The sequence below is a fragment of the Brassica oleracea genome, chromosome C2 (genome assembly GCF_000695525.1).
Source record: "Brassica oleracea var. oleracea cultivar TO1000 chromosome C2, BOL, whole genome shotgun sequence".
Taxonomy (NCBI): Eukaryota; Viridiplantae; Streptophyta; class Magnoliopsida; order Brassicales; family Brassicaceae; genus Brassica; species Brassica oleracea.
In genome coordinates, this window is record NC_027749.1 from 45,991,996 (window position 1) to 46,011,946 (window position 19,951).

The 19,951-nt window shown below is 35.4% G+C and overlaps 3 protein-coding genes across 3 annotated transcripts; 2 read left to right on the forward strand and 1 right to left on the reverse strand.

Moving 5' to 3' along the window:
• Positions 1–3,683: 3,683 nt before the first annotated feature.
• On the forward strand, positions 3,684–7,829 carry LOC106324392 (myb-like protein X; the record flags this gene model as incomplete). The annotated part of the gene is made up of 5 exons (XM_013762369.1): positions 3,684–4,031; positions 4,361–4,781; positions 4,853–5,395; positions 5,483–6,025; positions 6,112–7,829. Coding segments are annotated over exons 1-5 (3,573 nt in total), but the record flags the coding sequence as incomplete, so codon positions are not given.
• A 1,876-nt stretch (positions 7,830–9,705) lies between these two features.
• On the forward strand, positions 9,706–12,449 carry LOC106326891 (uncharacterized abhydrolase domain-containing protein DDB_G0269086-like). The gene is made up of 2 exons (XM_013764845.1): positions 9,706–11,867; positions 11,952–12,449. Exons 1-2 carry the CDS (start codon positions 9,723–9,725, stop codon positions 12,309–12,311), a joined length of 2,505 nt encoding a protein of 834 aa, XP_013620299.1. The 5' UTR covers positions 9,706–9,722; the 3' UTR covers positions 12,312–12,449.
• Positions 12,450–13,274: 825 nt separating this feature from the next.
• Positions 13,275–16,112, reverse strand: LOC106325571 (loricrin). Its single transcript, XM_013763613.1, has 2 exons — positions 15,695–16,112; positions 13,275–15,582 (listed from the first exon to the last, which is right to left on the reverse strand). Exons 1-2 carry the CDS (start codon positions 16,043–16,045, stop codon positions 13,441–13,443), a joined length of 2,493 nt encoding a protein of 830 aa, XP_013619067.1. The 5' UTR covers positions 16,046–16,112; the 3' UTR covers positions 13,275–13,440.
• Between the last annotated feature and the right edge of the window lie 3,839 nt (positions 16,113–19,951).

Sequence of the window (19,951 nt, forward strand, 5' to 3'; positions counted from 1 at the left end):
AGGGTTTAGGGTTCGTATTTAAAAAAAAATCGGGTTTAGGATTGATGGTTTAGGGTTTAGGGTTCATATTTCAAAAAAAAATAGGGTTTAGGATTGATGGTTTAGGGTTTAGGGTTCGTATTTAAAAAAAAAAAGGGTTTAGGATTGATGGTTTAGGGTTTAGAGTTGAGTTTTAGTGTTTAGGGTTAGAATTTCGAAATAGTATAATTCGAAAAAATTTTTAAAAATTATTTTTATTTTTTTAGATTTTTATCTATTTAAATATTTATTTATTATATATATAAAGAACAATGGCATAAGAGTCTTTTGCCACTTAATGAAGAAGATATTTTTGAAAATGTCCATTTATTGGTTGTAAAAATGAAAAGTGGTAGCATGAAAGTGGTAAACATGTAATTTCCCCTTTTTAAATTTGATTTTTTTTTTATATTTTTAGTTTGAAGTAAGTATTTCTATTATGTGTAACACAATTAACTAATAAAATATGAAGAATCAAGTCCGAGATTTTAGAGTTATGTAAAAAAATATATAATTATGTATAGAACATAAATTATCTTAGTTTAAAAGATCGGAATCTCATCTCGAATAAATTCACGAAAAGAAAAAGTACTCCAATAACCCACTTAAAATATAAAACCCCCTTTTCAAAAGAAAGCGTACTTAATAATATTTTTTTACGTGTAATAATTAAAAATTGACAATTGAATATCGATCTAGAATATTATTTTAATATATCTAATGGTAAAATATTAATTGTAATAAAAATTTTGAATTTTATAATATTACATGAATTCGAAGTCTTTAAAATCTAAAACATATTTTATTAACATAATATATTTTTTATTCATTTATTATTTTGATGTTACAAAATATTTCTTTAATATTTTTTTAAAATAATTTAGTTTCTCTTAAGTAATTTTAAAATTATCAAGAATATATTATATTTAAAATTATGTATTTAAATATATCCAAATATGATGTCTCATTTTTACGTGTGTTTGCGTTGAGCATATTTAATTTGTTGTTTGTATATTTAATAACACCTTGTTGCGTGCCGTTCTATGATTTTAATAAATGTGTTGTGATTTCATTTTTATTACTACTAACATGATTTTTTAGTGATGAGTGATAATGTATCTTGTAACGTTATGTATTATATTTTATCGTATATTTTCTAACTCTTCGTGCTGACACTTTTTTTAGAATCATTTTAATTAGATAATAGATTTAAAGATGTAAATAAAACTGTTTATGTTGTAAATTTAGACTTTTTAGTGTAACTGAGCACTATCAATTATGAAAATTATATTATGATTTTATTTTACTAAATCTTTCTTTCTGTGTATATTTTTTTGTTTTATTTTGTATTTTTACAATTTTATTGTCTTATTCTTTAATTGCAGAGAATTACTATTTTCAATTTTTGTTTCATATACCTTAAAAGTCTTCGGTTAATTTTTGTTTGTTTTATTTCTCCAATTACAATGTACAGTTCGACCGTTTCTTTTTTTTTGGATCAAACTACTAATATCATCAGATAGAAAAGCTTAAACTCCAAGAATGGAGTGAGTATTTGTGCTAGAGAAAACTGATTTTGCCACTAATGTAGTGATATATTATAATATTAGAAGGTATGAAAACTCTTCTCAGTTGTCCTATGCTGGACATAATTAAGTTGCTGTCAATTGATTCTATATTTATGATAACTGGAAATACCTCTTTATGTCTTCCTTACATCATCCTTAATTGGTTTACGGTTCGACCTTTTCTAATATACTGAGAGTAACATAATATTAGATGTTGATTATCTACTTCCAATTAGGAATGCACATAATGAGATAAATTCAAGGTGAGCACACTTTACAATTTTGTCATCGTATTTATAAATATAGTTAGTTTATAGATTACTCTATTTGTTTCAAAATGTAATCAGTTTTAACTAAAATCAGTAATATTTAAAAGTTATTACTTTAGAAAACTGTCATTTAATATATAAATTTAACCAATTGTACAGTAATTTACATAATTTAATTGGCCACACAATATCCAATAAATATAAAGTTACATTGAAATATAAAAACAATTTATATAGTGAAACAAAAAATACTTTTAAACCATTATATTATAAGGGAATATTCAAATTATATTGAAACATTAAAATAGTAAGAATCAAAAAATCTGAACTCTCAACGTCGATCATTTACGTCGGCCATGCCTTGGACCATCTTCAATGTATTCCTCTATTTTTTTCTCTAAAATAGAGGAATTTCATAATATAGATGGATTTGTCTCCGATGTATTTTTCTAGTTTCTCTCCTAAAAAAGAATATTCTTGATATATTCTTTTCTAAGTTTACGAATAATATTTTTTATTTGTGAAAATTGAAAACCAGTCCAATTTATTTTTTTATTTTATAAAATTATGATATTATTTACACTAAATATTTCTTTACAAACTATTATGTAAATAAAAAAATATAATTATATTTATATAAATAATATATTTCACTAAAAAAATATTTTCGGTTATAATTGTTTAAGTAAAAAGTTAAATGATCATTTTGTAAAAAAATAGAGGAGGTGACATGACAAAAATATAGTTTCTCGTTGGCCAATTATTTTCGCCTACGAGGACACTCTATTTGAGGCTTATATCCTCCTTTCATTACTTGTTTAATATCCAAACTAATTATTTTTCTTATTTAATACACTTACTTTTAAAACTGTGCCAATTTTAATACTGAAACTATGCAAATTTAATCAAAAATATTAATAAGTTTCAAACAAAACGTAAAAGCTCTCTTAATTTCAAAAACAAAATCTTAAAAATTTCAAATTCTATTTTAGGTTTTAAGAATAAAAGTAACTAAATTTAGGATAATATTCTAAAATTTTAGAAAAATTAATTGTGAGCATAATAAACAAATTATTTAGAACTTCAGAGAACATAGTAAATTTGAAATTAAAACAAAAAAAATATTATAAAAAAATTAAGATTATCCAAAATTTAGTTACTTTTATTCTTAAACGTTAGAATAAAATTTAAAATTGTAAGATTTTTTTTTGAATTTTAGAGATTTTTTAAGTTTTGTCTGAAACTTATTATTAAATGAGTATACTTTGGGTATTAAAATGAACATATATATTTTTAAAAGTAAAAGTATTAAAATGAGCAAATTAATTAGTTTGGATATTAAACCGGGTAGAAAAATCTTGGGTATTAAAGCGCTTATGGAATTTTCCCTTGAAAAAACTAAACTAAACTTCAAAAAATATTTTTGAGAAATGACTAAAAGATGGAATTGATTCGAGGATTTAATATAAGAAACAGAGGACACTAAAGCCAAAGCCATAACCTCTTGTGAGTTTGTGTTGAATCATTCGGGTTTGGCCCAAACATTGTGCCGGTTCCCACCGGTTTGCTTAAAGTTATGTTTCGTTTCAGCCGTAACGGATTTAAATGGATAGGTTCTGTTTACTTTATTACCTTTAATATTCTCAAGTTCTCGAAATCCACATGATTTGGCCAACCGCTAATAAGCTATGTTTGCTATTTTTTTCAAAGATGTGTCCATCAAATTCTCGAAGTCATTCATTCCATAAATCTAAACTTAGTATTCGATTCATTTCATTATATATAACAGTTCAAGAAAAAAACATCTCATCAGTATATATCATCAATCATGAAAAAAGTTTCTTTGTTGTGCTTATGTTGCATCACCATCTTGGCAACAAGTTTAAGCTTCAATGTAGTTTCAGCACAGGGAATAGCCGTGAACGCGCCAAACACGATTAAAGATATTGAGTCGTACATATCTAACAGAGCCATTGGGTTTGTTTTAAAGCTGGAGGATGAGTGTCCGATAAGAGAAAAGCTAAGATCATTCTTTGAGAAACTAAAGGATCTCTTGAAGTTGGAGTCCTCTGTTACACCGATGATCGAAGAAAATGAGCCCAAAACATTCATGTCCCATATGAAATCGAAAGCCGATAATCTCCTCCAAACGATGTTGATAATTGGGAGAGGACTGGTGAGTTTCAGTGACAGAAAAAGCTCATCCTTTTGAATGACTCAAATAAATGTTTTTACTGATCTACGGCTTATTAATTGGTTTACTTGCTTTTAAATTATTTTTAATAAATGTTTTCGAATTTAGAAAATATATTTTGATATAAAAAATATTGAAATTTAAATATGAACATTTGGTTTTTGTATAACGTAAATTACAAATATTTGGATTTGAAGAATCAAAGTTCTAGTCTTATGTGGCGAATACTGAACTAACTTCCATGACCACCCAGCTATGCTTCAAGGACTTGTGGAACTAACCAATGATTTTTATTTTTGTGAATACGACAGTTGAGTTCAAGTGTAAGGAAGGAGATGTTCAAAGTGGTGAAATCGCTCACTGAGTTACATGCTGCGATTGGTAAAGTTATTATGGAGAAACATATAAAAGGGGACGGATCAATGTCGCTTTCTTTGGAACAAAAGAACGCCGTCGAAAATGCAGTATCTCAATGGGAAGTAACAATCACCCGAATCGTGAAGATTGTTGTAGAAGTTAAGTCGAAAAGTTCAAGTGCGGCTTTAGGGAAAGAGAGCAGTACTACTGATCAAAACAATACTTCGGTGAATGAAACCATGTTGGAGTCAAATAAAGGAAATTTTGAGTCCATGCAAGAAAATGCAGATGACGTTAGTGAAAGCAATGAAGATTCCAAAAACGATGTAGCAATGAAGGCTAAAGAAGGCAATAGAGTGGAAGATGTTAAAGGAGGTAATATTTTTTTTTAAGAAGAAAAAACAAAAAACGTAGACTCTAATATATTTTTTTTGTCAACAATGTAGATGTGAATAATGAGAAGCAATTAGAAGTTCAAGGAGGAAATATTGATTCGAATACTAATACGAGTTTGGAAGCTAAAGAGGATATTAACTCGGAGGTCGAGGCTAATACTGATGGAAGTTCCATTACTAAGAACTTGGAAGAAGCTAAAGGAAATGGTGGAGTTTTAACAAATGATAATAACTTGGAGAACAAAGGGAGTGAGGTTACAATAAATGATGGAGATCACATGAAGGCAAATGGTGAAGAGACTCAAGAAAATAATGGAGAACTAGTGATGAATGAAAATTTGGAGAACAACAAAGATAATAAAGACGTGAAGGATAATGGATTGGTAGAGACTAAGAAAAATCATGAAACTTCTATGGAAGAAAATCGAAAACATACTCAAGGAGGAACTGAAGTTTCTATGAATGGAGAAACAATGCATACCAAAAATGGAAATGTTGATTCTAATAAGGAGAAGGAAGTAGAGGTTCAAGGAGAAAGTATTGGAAACTCCACTAAAGATGTAAATTTGGAGAATAAAGAAGATTTTAAAGGAGGTAATGGAGTTTTTTTTAGAAAATAAAACAACAAATATTAAATGTCAAAAAGTAGACACTAATATCTTTTATTCTCTACAAATGTAGATGCAAATAGTGAGCATAAATTAGAGGTTCAAGGAGGAAGCATTGGAGATTCACAAATTAACAAGAATTTAGATACTAAAGAAGATGTTAAGTCGGAGGTTGATGCTAGAAATGATGGAAGTTTCATGAATGAAAAGTCGGAAGCTCAAGGAAATGATGAAGTTTCTACAAAGAATACTAACTTGGAAAATAAAGGAAGTGAGGCTACATCAAATGATGAATACCACACAAAAGAAAATGGGAAAAATACTCAAGAAAAGAATGGAGAACTAGTGAATGATGAGAACTTGGAGAACAGTAAAGATAATAAAGAAGTGAAGGATAATGGATTGGTGGAGGCTAACACAGATCATGAAAATTCTACGGAAGAAAAGGGAGAACATATTCAAGGAGGCACTGAAGTTTCTATGAATGGAAAAATGATGCATACCAAAAGTGGAAATGCTGATTCTAATAAGGAGAATGAAGTAGAGGTTCAAGGAGAAAGTATTGGAGACACCACTAAAGATGTAAATTTGGAGAATAAAGAAGACCTTAAAAGAGGTAATGAAGTTATTTAGAACGAAAAACAACAAATATTAAAGGTCAAATGTAGTCTGTTAATATCTTTTGTTTGTCCACAAATGTAGATGCTAATAGTGAGAAGACATTAGAGGTTCAAGAAGGAAGTATTGGAGATTCACACATTAACAAGAATTTGGATACTAAAGAGAATGTTAAGTCAGAGGTTGATGCTAGAAATGATGGAAGTTCCATGACTGAGTTGGAAGACACTAAAGGAAATGGTCAACTTTTTACAAATGATACTACCTTGGAGAATAAAGAGAGTGAGGCTAGAACATATGATGAAGATCACACAAAAGAAAATGGGGAAGATACTCAAGAAAATAATGGAGAACTAGTGAAAGATGCAAACTTGGAGAACAACAAAGATAATAAAGAAGTGAAGGATGATGGATTTGTAGAGACTAAGACAAATCATGAAAATTCTACCGAAGAAAAGAGAGAACATACTCAAAGAGGCACTGAAGTCTCTATGAATGGAGAAGTGATGCCTACCAAAGGTGGACATGTAGATTCTAATAAGGAGAGTGTAGTAAAATTTCAAGGAGAAATTATTGGGGACTCAACCAAAGATAAAAATTTGGAGAATAAAGATGTTAAGTCAGAAGTAGAGACTAATAAAAATGATGAAAGTTCCATGAAGGAAAAACAAGGATATTCTCATGGAAACGATCGAGTTTCAACAAAAGATCAAAACTTGGAGAGCGTAGGAGCACACGAAGAGACTATGAATCACAAAACAGTAGATGCTATGAAAAATAACGGAGATCACTTGAAGAAAAAGAGGGAAGAAAATCAACAAAACAACAAAGAATCAACGAAGGATGAGAACTCAGAGAACAAAGAGGATAAAAAGGAATTTAAGGACAATGGATTAGTAGAGACGAAGACAAGTAATGAAAATTCTGTAAAAGAAAACAAGGAAGAGGCTCAAGGAAGTAATGAAGTTTCGATGGATGGTCAAATGGATTCCTTAGGAGCAAATGTGGATTCTAATAATAAGACGGCTGTAGAGTTTAAAAAAAGACATGTTGAAGACTCGAATAAAGATTCTAAACCTAAGGTAGAGGCAATAAAAAATGAAGGCAATTCCATGGAAGGGAAGGGAGAAGTGGCTGAAGGGAACGATGGAGTATCAATAGAGGATACGAACTTAGAGAACATCAAAGATGAAAAAGAGTTAAAAAACAATATACCAGCAGAGACAAAGACCAACAAAGAAACTACTATGGAAGAAAAGAAAGAGAAGGATCATGTAGACAATGATGAGTCCACATATGGTGGAAATAAGAACGAGTCTAAAGATGATAAGTTGGACGAGATTAAGAAAAATAATAAAGAGCATATGGATAAAAAGTGGCGAGAGGCTAAGGGAAATGAAAAAAACATTATGAGAGGACACCCAAAAGAGGTTAGTATTGACAACAAAGGTTACAAGAAAGAGATTAAGGATGGAAAACCGTTGGAAGTTAAAGAAAATAAGGAAAACAAAGAAGAAACTCAAAGAAGCAGTAGTGGACAATACACAAACGTAGACAATAAAGAAGGTAAGGATGACAAATCAGTAGAGGTTAAGGAAAATAAGGAAAGTTCTAAGAATAAAATACAAGAAAAAATGCAAGGAAGCGGTAGAGATACAACTAAGGTAGACAGAAAAAAGCCTATAGAGGCAAGGTTAGAGAATACAAAAAAAGATAGAAGCTCTGTAGATAACATGGACATAGAGCTTCAAAAAGGAAGTGAAGAGTCAATGAAAGAAGAGGAAAGAAAAGAGCATGAAAAAAATAAATCTACGAAAATTGAAGAAGAGAAAAAGAAAGAGAAAGAGCACGAAGAACACAAATCCAAGAAGAAAGAAGAAAATAAAAGGAAAGAGCATGAAAAAAATAAGTTGAAGAAAAATGAAGATGAGAAAAAGAAGCAAAAAGAGCATGAAAAACACAAATCCAAAAAGAAAGAAGAAGAGAAAAGGAAAGAACACGAAGAAAACAAATCCAAGAGAAATGAAGAAGAAAAAAAGAAACAGAAAAAGCACGAAGAACACATATCCAAAAAGAAGGAAGAAGAAAAAAGGAAAGAGCACGAAAAAAAAAAATTGAAGAATGAAGAAGACAAAAAGAAGAAGAAAGAGCACGAAGAACACATATCCAAAAAGAAGGAAGAAGATAAAAGGAAAGAGCACGAGAAAAACAAATCGAAGAAAAATGAAGAAGAGAAAAAGAAGCAGAAAAACCACAAAGAACACATATCCAAAAAGAAGGAAGAAGCGAAAAGGAAAGAGAATGAAAAAAACAAATTGAAGAAATATGAAGAAGAGAAAAAAAGGCAGAAAGAGCACGAAGAACAAATATCCAAAAAGAAAGAAGAAAAGAAAAGGATAAAGCACGAAAGAAACAAATTGAAGAATGAAGAAGAGAAAAAGAAGCAGAAAGAGCACGAAGAACACATATCCAAAAAGAAAGAAGAAGAGAAAAAGAAAGAGCACGAAAAAAATAAAACAAAGAAAAATGAAGAAAAGAAAAAGATGCAGAAAGAGCACGAAGAACACATATCCAAAAAGACAGAAGAAGAGAAAAGAATAGAGCACAAAGAACACATATCTAAAAAGAAGAAAGAAAAAGAAAGGAAAGAGCACGAAAATTACAAATCGAAGAAAAATGAAGAAGATAAAAAGAAGCAGAAAGAGCACAAAGAACACTTATCCAAAAAGAAAGAAGAAAAGCAAAGGATAGAGCTCGAAAAAAACAAATTGAAGAAAGAAGAAGAGATGAAGAAGCAAAAAGAGCACGAAGAACACATATCCAAAAAGAAGGAAGAAGAGAAAAGGAAAGAGCACGAAAAAAACAAATCCGAGAAAACTGAAAAAGAGAAAAAGAAGCAGAAAGAGCATGGAGAATACATATCTAGAAAGAAAGAAAAAGATAAAAGGATAAAACACGAAATAAACAAACTGAAGAATGAAGAAGAGAAAAAGAAGCATAAAGAGCACGAGGAACACAAATCCAAAAAGAAAGAAGAAGAGAAAAAGAACGGGCACGAAAGAAACAAATCAAGGAAAAATGAAGAAGAGAAAAAGAAGCAGAAAGAGCAGGAAGAATACTTATCCAAAAAGAAAGATGAAGAGAAAAGGAAAGAACATGAAAGAAACAAATTGAGAAAAAATGAAGAAGAGAAGAAGAAGCAGAAAGAGCACGAAGAACACATATCCCAAAAGAAAGAAGAAGATAAAAGGAAAGAGCATGAAGAACACACGTCCAAGAAGAAAGAAGAGGAGAAAAGAAAAGAACACGAAGAAAACAAAGCCAAAAAAATTGAAGAAGAGAAAAGGAAAGAGCACGAAAAAAACAAATCCAAGAAAAATGAAGATAAAAAGAGTGAGCATGAACAATACAAATCTAAGAAAACGCACAAAGAAAACGAATCCAATGAAAATGAAGAAGAGAAAATGAAAAAGAGAGAATATGAAGAAACCAAATCCAAGAAAAATGAAGAACAAAAGAAGAGAGAACATGAAAAAAACAAAACGAATGAAAATGAAGAAGAGAAAAAGAAAGAACACGAAGAAAACAAATTTAAAAAAGAAGAAGAAGAGAAAAAGATGAAAAGAGACTATGATAATAACAAATCTAAAAAAAATAAAGAAGATGGAAAAGAGAAGACCAAAGAAGACGTAAAAATGTCTAGCGATGATAAATCAAAAGATCATGAAAAAGAAATGCTAGTAAATGCTCAAGAAAAGAGTGAGGAAAGTGAAAAGGAAATGCATGCAGAGACTCTATCAAGGAGTGAGGAATCAGATAAAGAAATGCAAGCAGATGCTCCAACGAAGAGTGAGGAATCTGTAAAAGAAATGCAAACAAAGACTCATGCAAGGAGTGAAGAATCTGAGAAAAAAATACAAGCAGAGGCTCAAGCAAGGAGTGAAGAACCTGAGAAAAAAATGCAAGCAGAAGCTCAAGCAAAAAGTGAGGAATCTGAAAAAGAAACGCAAACAAAAGATCAAGCACAGAATGAAGAACCAGAGAAAGAAATGCAAGCAAAGGCTCACATTGAAAATGAGGAATCCGAGAAAGAAATGCAAGCAGAAGCTCACGCAAAGAGTGAGGAATCTGAAAAAGAAATGCAAGCAGAAGCTCAAGCAAAGAGTGCTGAATCTGAGAAAAGAAAGCACTCAAAGGCTCAAGCAGAAAATGAAGATTCCTCGATAAAAAAGCAAGAAGAAATTCAAGAAACAAATGTGGGTGAGAAGAAAGATCAAGGTGATCTTAAAGAGGAAGGTTCCGCAGATGGCAAAACAACTGAAATCAAAGAAGGTTCTACAGAAGAAGGCTCCAAAGATGGTGAAACTGTTGAAAACAATGGAGTTAATGAAGAAGCCATGGAAGAACATTCCAAAGATGGCAAGGTAGTTGAAACCAATGGAGGTAAAGAAGATTCCATGGAAGAAGGTCCCAAAGATGAAAAGTTAATTAAAGATAATGAAAACACAACTGAAATAAGTGGAGGCAAAAATTCTACGGTGGGAGATTCTGATGATGGTAAGATAGTGGAAAACAATGGTGGCAAAGAAGATTCCCTGGAGGAAGGTGAAGATGGTAAGCCAGTTGAAATGCATGGAGGTAAAAATTCCACTGAAGAAGTTTCTAAAGATAGTACGGCAGAAATTAATGGCGGTAAAGAAGATTCAATAGAAGAAAGCTCTAAGGATGGTGATATAGATGAAATAAATAGTGATAAAGAAGAATCCATGAAGGAAGGTTCTGAAAATGGTAAGACAGCTGAAATCGATGGAATAAAAGAAGTTCCAATAGAAGAAGGTTCTAAAGATGGTAAGACACTTGAGAATAACAATAATAGTACAGAAAATTCGGTGGAGGAAGGTTCTAAAGATAGTAAGACAGTAGAAGTCAATGAAGGCCAAGATAAATCCATGGAGAAAGGTAATGGAAGTCAAGAAGTAACCATGGAAGAAGGTTCAAAGGATGGTAATACAACTGAACTAAATGGAAGTAAAGATAACTCAATGGAGGAAGGTTTCACAGATGGTAATACAGTTGAAACGGATGGAGTCAAAGAAGATTCCATGAAAGATAAGGCGACGCAGGTTCAAGGAAACAATAATAGCTCCACAAGCGATACATCAATGGCGACAGAGGTTCAAGGACATAATAGTAGCTCCACAAGCGATACATCAACAGATGTTAAAGGAGACAACATATACATCAATGAAGATTCTACAAAGAATAAGACACTTGAAGCTCAAGGTGGAGGTGCTGGTGACTCAACGAATGGTGAAACAGAAGAGACTGCAGAGAGTAATGATTCCATGAACAACCAAAACGTGCAGCATGTTGAAGGAGATAACATAGACATCAATGAAGATTCTACAAAGAACAAGACAATGGAAGCTCAAGGTGGAGGTGCTGGAGACTCAACGAATGGTGAAACAGAAGAGACTACAGAGAGTAATGATACTATGAACAACCAAAACGTGCAGCATGGAGAAAACAATGCAAATTCCATAAATAACCAAACATCAGAAAGTTCCTCAACGGAAAAAAAAGTGACAACAGATATCGAGAGCAGTACTTCAAAAGAAGTCACAAGTTTCATATCAAACCTTGAGCACAAATCACCAGGAACACAAGAGTTCCAGAGCTTCTTCCAGAAGCTTAAAGACTACATGAAATACGCATGGCCGGTATCTTCAACATTTGAGGCAACGGACTCAAGATCCTACATGAGTGAGATGACAAATATGGCAACAAAAGTCTCGGATGCTATGGCTGTCTTGCAAGCCAAGAAACTTGGGTCAGGACTGGTGAGTTAACCTAAAACAACTAATAGAAAAATCCAAGAAAGTAGAGGATCATAACGGAAACTTTGATCTGGTTTTCTTTGACAGATGAAAACAACACTACAAGGATATCAACAAGAGGTGATGAAGACTCTTACCATCTTGCAATCGGTTTTGAGCAAAGCAGTATCGGGACAACAAAGCCAGAACCCTGGCTCCTTGACGCTTACGTTATCACAACAACAAGCAATTAAGGAAATAACTTTGAAATGGGAACAAGTGATGTCTCAGTTCGTAAGAGTTGCTACGGAGAGTGAAAAACAATTTTCAATGGAGACTTCCACTGGAAACGGCTTTCATATGAAAAAGAGTTTTAGCTCTAGCTCTAGTAGTAGCTCGAGTTCAAGCCCGGGTTTGGATTTCAATCTCAACAGTGAAAGTCCGGAGATGGTGGATGTGAATAGCTAGAGAGTACATTATGTAGATAAAAATATGATTATGGTTCATTAGAATTTTACACTGTTGTAAAATAAACCCAAGTCGCCTTGAGGTTTAGACTTTTAATTCTAGGGTGGGTACAATATAGATCGGAATACAAATTGTGAACTTGGGATGTAAATTTTTTTTCTCGTGGATATGCAAGTAAATTAAGAAGCAGCAATTATTCACTCATACCATGTACATATACATTTAGGACTTGGATCATTATGCATATGTTTGTGTGTTTTGTTGGAGACAATTTTTTGTTTCCTTTAGTGTTTTATCTGCATTATTCCGGTGAATTAGAGTTGATTCTGAACTTGTGGAATACGTCTACAGACTTGCAAAGATTATTATTTATATTTTTACTTGGACTCGTTAAGATTCAGGGTAACATAAACATCCAAAAGATACCATCATAAAGAAAACTTCCCACGGAAGGATAAAGTTAAATATGGCTAGAAGATTAAGATTTCACTTCGCGATGATTTGATGTAGACCGAATCAATGGATTTACAGAAGCAATCATTTCAGAATCTTGAATTGGAGAAAAAATGATTTAACGAAACATTTGTTTTATAAATTTTTATGTACCATTTCTTATAACGAAGTTCACGTGGAAAATATATATATATATATTTTTTTTTTTGTAACAACACGTGAAAAAATATTAACTTTAGAAATATTATTAGTTAAAAAAAACAATATTATAATAGTATTTCGTTGTCAAAAATAACAATTAAGAGAAACGACTGAAAATCCGATAATATTTATTTGAATGTTAGGCTCAGTGTATGCGAACTTGTTATTTGAATGTTTCCGGCTCGTAAACTTTTATGAACTTGTTTCTCTCTGGCAAAAAAAAAAAAAAAAATCCTTTGTAACTTTTACTTTCTCAAATTTGAAGTATCATGTACTCATAATTTATTATATTCATATTTTACAACATAATTAAAAAAAAATCCTAAATTGTCCATGCAGTAAAAGCTAACGCATGTAAGTGATTCTCTAGTATTTAGCAAAAACATTCTACAGCTCGCTGCTGTAAATTAGCAGGGCCGTGTCTTTATTGAAGTTATAGGATTGATATATGTTTGTCCTGAACCTACGAGTTTAATTAGACGTTGCCGGAGTTTTTCTCTTCTGAGGAATGGCTGAAGGAGCTCTTGTCTGAGGATTTTGAGTGCGTCTTTTGATAGTTGGAAGAACCTTCATACCTCGTAGAGCCAGTTTTTCCTTTGAAAGATTTGCCTTCAGAGGCTCCTTCAGCTAAACCTGAACCACCCTGTGTACTTCCTTGGGCACTTGTTGTGGAGCTTCCTTTAGCAGAATATCCACTATTCTTTGAACTTGCTCCTGCAGCTGAGCTATCAGTTGTACTTCCACTCGGCCCACCTGCGGAGGCTCCTCCAGCTTGGTAAGATGAGCTTCCAGTTTCACTTCCAGTGAAAGAGCTCCCACCACTACCAGAAGGACTCCCGGTGGGGCTCCCCATGGTGTTTCCACCTGTAGAATCTGAGTAGGAATCTCCATTATTCATGGAGCTTTCTGCTGCGGCGGTGGTTTTAGTTGAACCTCCACTTGCACCTCCGGAAGTGCTTTCCGCACTGGCGCTTCCAGCAGTGGCGATTTTACTGTCCTCAGAAGAATTTCCACCACCCATAGAACTTGATTCTTCCGTAGACATATTAGATGTATTTCCGCTTGAACCACCAGCACCAGAGGTTTCACCACCAGCACTTTCACCTGAGCGTGAGCTATCATCAGTTGGACTTCCACTTGCGCCACCAGCAGAGGTTCCACCGCCGCCGCTTCCACCATTAGAGCTTCCACCACCGGCACCAGTCATACTTTGGGTGTCAACAGAGCTTCCACCATTAGAGCTTCCACCACCGGCACCAGTTGTACTTCCGGTATCACCAGAGCTTCCACCCTCGGTACCCGTTGTACTTCCGGTATCACCAGAGCTTCCACCCTCGGTACCCGTTGTACTTCCGGTATCACCAGAGCTTCCACTAGCAGCACCAGTTGTACTTCCGGTATCACCAGAGTTTCCACCCTCGGCACCCGTTGTACTTCTGGTATCACCAGAGCTTCCACCAGCAGCACCAGTTGTACTTCCGGTATCACTAGAGCTTCCACCCCCGGCACCAGTTGTACTTCCGGTATCACCAGAGCTTCCACCCGCGGCACCAGTTGTACTTCCGGTATCACTAGAACTTCCACCCTCGGCACCAGTTGTACTTCCGGTATCACCAGAGCTTCCACCCCCAGCACCAGTTGTACTTGCGGTATCACCAGAGCTTCCACCCCGAGCACTAGTTGTACTTCCGGTATCACCAGAGCTTCCACCAGCAGCACCAGTTGTACTTCCGGTATCACCAGAGCTTCCACCAGCGGCACCAGTTGTACTTCCGGTATCACCAGAGCTTCCACCAGCGGCACCAGTTGTACTTCCGGTATCACCAGAGCTTCCACCAGCGGCACCAGTTGTACTTCCGGTATCACTAGAACTTCCACCCTCGGCACCAGTTGTACTTCCGGTATCACCAGAGCTTCCACCCCCAGCACCAGTTGTACTTCCGGTATCACCAGAGCTTCCACCACCACCCATGGAACTTCCTCCTGCTGCAGTTGAGCTATCAGTTGGGCTTCCACCCGGGCTACCGCCTCCACCGCCAGCAGGACTTCCAGTTTCACTAGACGGAGTACCACTGTCGGAGGATGGACTTCCACTGCCACCAGTACTTCCATCTCCCATACCAGTGTTTCCAGCTCCCATGGAGGAAGAACCACTGCCTGAGCTACCACCTCCAGTCCCTCCAGCTCCGGGGTAGGGAAAACCACTTCCAGAGCTTCCATCTCCAGCGCTTCCAGCTCCCATGGAGGAGGTACCACCGCCAGAGCTTCCACCTCCAGCGCTTCCAGCTCCCAAGGAGGAGGCACCACCGCCGGAGCTACCACCTCCAGCACTTCCAGCTCCCATGGAGGAAGAACCACTGCCGGAGCTTCCACCTCCAGCATTTCCAGCGTCGTCATCTCCACCTCCAATGCCAAGAGATGGGAGATCAATATCACCGTCACCAGTCTTCTCACGTACAGTTTTCACAAACTGACCAATCACTTGTGCCCATTTCATCATAGATGTGATCAGCACTCTCCTTTGTTCACTTGTCATTGTTAGTGAACCGCTCCTCTTATACTCAGCCATAACTTTTCCCATCGACATCAAACTTTCAATCAACTTGCTTGTATCCGCCTACCACAAAGCCAAAAAAAAAAGATAACACTCATCAAAAACATTTTTTCATTTCAAATTTAGATGAACATGTACTAATACTCAAATGAGATAACAAAATATAAACTCTTACCGATGCTTTGACACCCAATGCAGTGATGGCCTTGAAGAGCCCCTCAGAATGTGCTTTCAACTGAGACTCAAATTCTGACGATGAAGACTTCCCTGCTGTTGAGTTTATGAAGATCAAAAAAGCCTTCAGCTTTGAGAAGAACTCCTTGTACTCCACTTTCGAGGAGCATAAGCTCTCAAGGTTGTCTATAAATCTAATCATAATCTTGAAAGCGAAAGGTTCAAACTCGTTGGCCAGTCTAGGAAGTTTCCTCAAGTAATGCCTTAATAAGAAACCTCCTTGCGCTTCATATACCGTACTTGATGCTACTATTATACACATTAGACATATTGCTAAAGGAAATCTTGTCATTTTCCTGTTAGATGGAAAAAAAAAGAACTAGAGTGATTTATTAAATTTTTTTTTTTAAGTTTCTATTTTTTTTTGTTTATTGAATGATTTTATTTCATAAAAGAACTCGTTTATATAGATGCTTAAGAACGCTAAATTTGCTTTAAGAGAAATTGGTGGATCCATCGAAGGCCGAGAGAGAGAATAGCAAAATGTTAATGGCTCTCGTGTTCCATAACCGATTAAGACGGTAAATTGTGTTTCTACCATTCAATTAGAAAATAAATATATCACTGTTATAAATAATACTATGGATGTCAAAACCGGCCCGGTCCATAATCAGCCCAATACCAAAAAAAAAGAGAGAGGCGGCCACGCATGGAGAGAGAGAGAGAGGCGATTTACCTAGTTAGAGAAAAAGAAACCCTATTTTCTTTTCCTTATATTTGTACATTTTCCATATTTATGTTTTTCCTTTTATCTCTTTGTAATTCTCATATATAAGGGCACTTTATGTTTGAGTAATAAAACAAGAACTTACAGATTCTAAATCCTTAAGTTTACAACACGTTATCAACACAAAACTCTAAAACACCCTGAGCCAAAAAAAAATCGATAAACCCTAAAACCCTAACCGTACCCGGCGTATCCGACGAACCCTAATCCGATCGTGTCTCTTGTTCTAGCTCACGTCCCCGATCAGCTCCAGCCCCAAGGCGTTCCTGATCCTAGACGAACTCAGCCCCATCTCGCATCCAGCTCGCGTTCCAGACAGCAAGCGTCCCGTTCGCATCAGACGATCAAGCCGCTCGTGATCCGACAGCAAACAGCTCGCGTCTCCGATCAGCCGCTCGCAACCTCAGCCTCAATACCGTTCGCGACTCGATAGGAAGCAGCAAGCTCGCGTCCCGTTCCTGTCCAGCTCGAGGTTTATTCTTTGGTGGTCCGGTTCATCAAACAACTAAGCTAAAGGTAATTTGAATTCTAAGAACATACGAATCGAATGTGGATTGTTTGTAAAGAATGAAACCATAAAACTTAATCTTGATGATAAAAGCCATAGGATAATAGATCAAACCCTAATGAGTAAATCGAAGCTCTAAAAGTTCGATACCCCAAACCCTAAAATCGAGATTGATCTATTGATCAATTAAAATCAAAATCCTTGATGATTTTGAATCTCAAATCAAACCCCTTTGATCTAAGATTAAATCGAAACCCTAAACCCTAATTTTCAAAATCGGTTTTGATTGTTTGAATTTGAAATCTTGATTGATTGATTTGATCACCTAGAACTGTTGCTAAGATTGTTTAAACTCGAATTTGAATGAATTGAAATTGTTTGGCTTGTTTAAACTGAAACCCTAATAACCTAGTCTAGATTGTTTTGATATCAAATCTGAAACTGCATGCTAGGTTAATTGTTCTAGACTTGATCAAACCTCGTGGCCGTGCGGCCTTGTTGCACTCATACACAATTGATTGATTGCAATTACACTTAAAACCTCATTCTAGGAATGGTATTGAATTAAAATCAAGTAGCCGTATGGCTTGTTCTTTGCTTGACCGAGAGTTTGTTTGTATTGATTGCATCGTATGAATTGATAGAAACAATGTATGTTAGGATTGCAATTACACAATGAACTAAATGCATAAGATCGAACTGATTACATCCATAGCTGTGTGGCTTACCTTGCATACATATAACTTGGCCGTGAGGCTTAGATCTTGGCCGTGAGGCTTGATTGCTTGTTTAAACTTAAAAACTTAGTTAAACATTAAAATTATTCCTAAAAGATGTAAATTATATAATCTATGATTTCAAATGTCGAAAATCAACAATTTGGATTTTGCTGCCCTAAATCCCTCTGGAGATAATTATCTTCAATGGGCGCTTGATGCTAAGATCATCCTGAAATCCAAGGGTCTCGGTGAATGTATCACCGAGGACAATAATGCTAGTGAAAAAGATCGTTACAGAGCCATCTTGATCATTCGCCATCATCTAGCTGAGAGTCTCAAAGATCAGTATCTGACCATTGAGAATTCACTAGATCTTTGGAATGAATTGAAATCGAGATATGATCACCAGAGAACAATGATCTTACCTAAGGCTCGGTTTGATTGGAGGGATCTCAGAATCCAGGACTTCAAGTCCGTGGACGAGTACAACTCGGTACTGTTTAAGATTGTTTCAAAACTGAAATTGTGTGGTGAAAGTATTACGGATCAGGATATGCTTGAGAAAACCTTTTTCCACTTTCCACACAAGCAATGTGCTGTTACAACAACAGTACCGTGAGAAAGGTTTCAAAACCTATGCTAATATTATTTCTTGTCTCTTGCTCGCTGAGCAGAACAATGAATTATTGATGATAAACAGTGAGATGAGACCTCCTGGCTCAGCCCCACCACCTGAAGCACACGCCACAGAGGACAATAAAGAATCCCATCACGTCCAAGGAAATGGCCATTATGGCCGTGGTCGAGAAAAGTGGAACGGACGTGGATGTGGCCGAAGCTCCTTTGGCCGCGGGTGAGGGAATCAACATGGTAAAGACCATGGTTGAGACCGTGGCTCATTTGGAAGAGGTCATGGTCGCGGCCGTGGATCTAATGACTGTGGCTCATTTGGAAGAGGTCATGGTCGCGGCTGTGGATCTTCATTCAAACCTCAACACTCGACCAACTCAAGCAAATCAGTGTGCCATAGATGTGGAATGGAAAATCATTGGGCTAAGACTTGTAGGACTCCCAAGCATCTAGTTGACCTCTATCAAGAGAGTTTAAAAGGGAAGAATCCTGAAGCCCATATGACTTATCAAGATGAGGAAAATGAGTTCGATCATGGCGATCTTATGGATTATGAAACTTCAGATTGTCTAAAAGACTGAAGATCGATTTTGACATTTGTAATCTAAATTCTGTGTTCTTTGCTTTGGTGTTTTTCATTTCTATTTTGTCATTTCTTTGAACTTGTTTTAAAAGTTAATAATAAATGAATGATTTTATATATGAAGTCTCTAAGTATCATCCTATGAATCTTGTTTTAGAAATGAACGAGAACAAGGATGTACTCGTTGTGGACAGTGGGTCAAGCCACACGATCTTAAAAGACAAGAGATACTTCATAAACCTAACTCTGAAAAACGCCAACATCTCCACCATTGCGGGTATAGCTAGTCTCATAGAGGGTCACAGCCATGCCAACATTCTGTTGCCTATGGGTACACATCTTGAGATATCAGATGCCTTGTATTCACCCAAATCTAAGAGAAGTCTATTAAGCTTTAAAAACATTCGAATGAATGGCTTTCATATTGAAACCACAGGCGAAGGAAACAAAGAATCCTTTCAGATCTTTGAAATCGTCCATGGCAATAAGAAAGTTATAGGATCCATACCCGCACTATCTACTGGTCTTTACCATGCTAAAGTCAGTATGATCGAGGACAATGCCACTTTTAATAAAGAAGAAATCGACAACTTCACTTTATGGTACGACCGGCTTGGCCATCCCGGTTCGACCATGATGCGTAAACTGATCCTGAACACCTTAAAGAGAAACAAATTATCCCTAAGCACCTAACATGTGTTGCTTGTTCCCAAGGGAAACTCATTTCTAGGCCATCACCAGTTAAAGTCACTAAGTAAACGATAAACTTTCTAGAAAGAATTCAAGGAGACATTTGTGGACCAATACACCCACCTTGTGGGACATTTCAATATTTCATGGTCCTCATTGATGCGTCCACTAGATGGTCGTGTGTATGTCTCCTGTCGACCCGTAACCTGGCATTTGCTAGATTGCTTGCTCAGATAATTCGATTACGAGCTCATTTTCCAGATTTTCCTTTAAAGACTATACGTCTTGACAATCCTGGTGAGTTCACTTCCCAAGCGTTTAATGATTACTGTATGTCCATG

Coding starts and splice junctions, on each gene's coding strand:
- LOC106325571 (XM_013763613.1), bottom strand. CDS start 16,045: ATGACAAGATTTCCTTTAGCAATATGTCTAATGTGTATAATAGTAGCA. Junction 15,583..15,694: donor CATTGGGTGTCAAAGCATCG/GTAAGAGTTTAT, acceptor GCTTTGTGGTAG/GCGGATACAAGCAAGTTGAT.
- LOC106326891 (XM_013764845.1), top strand. CDS start 9,723: ATGTCTAGCGATGATAAATCAAAAGATCATGAAAAAGAAATGCTAGTA. Junction 11,868..11,951: donor AGAAACTTGGGTCAGGACTG/GTGAGTTAACCT, acceptor TTTCTTTGACAG/ATGAAAACAACACTACAAGG.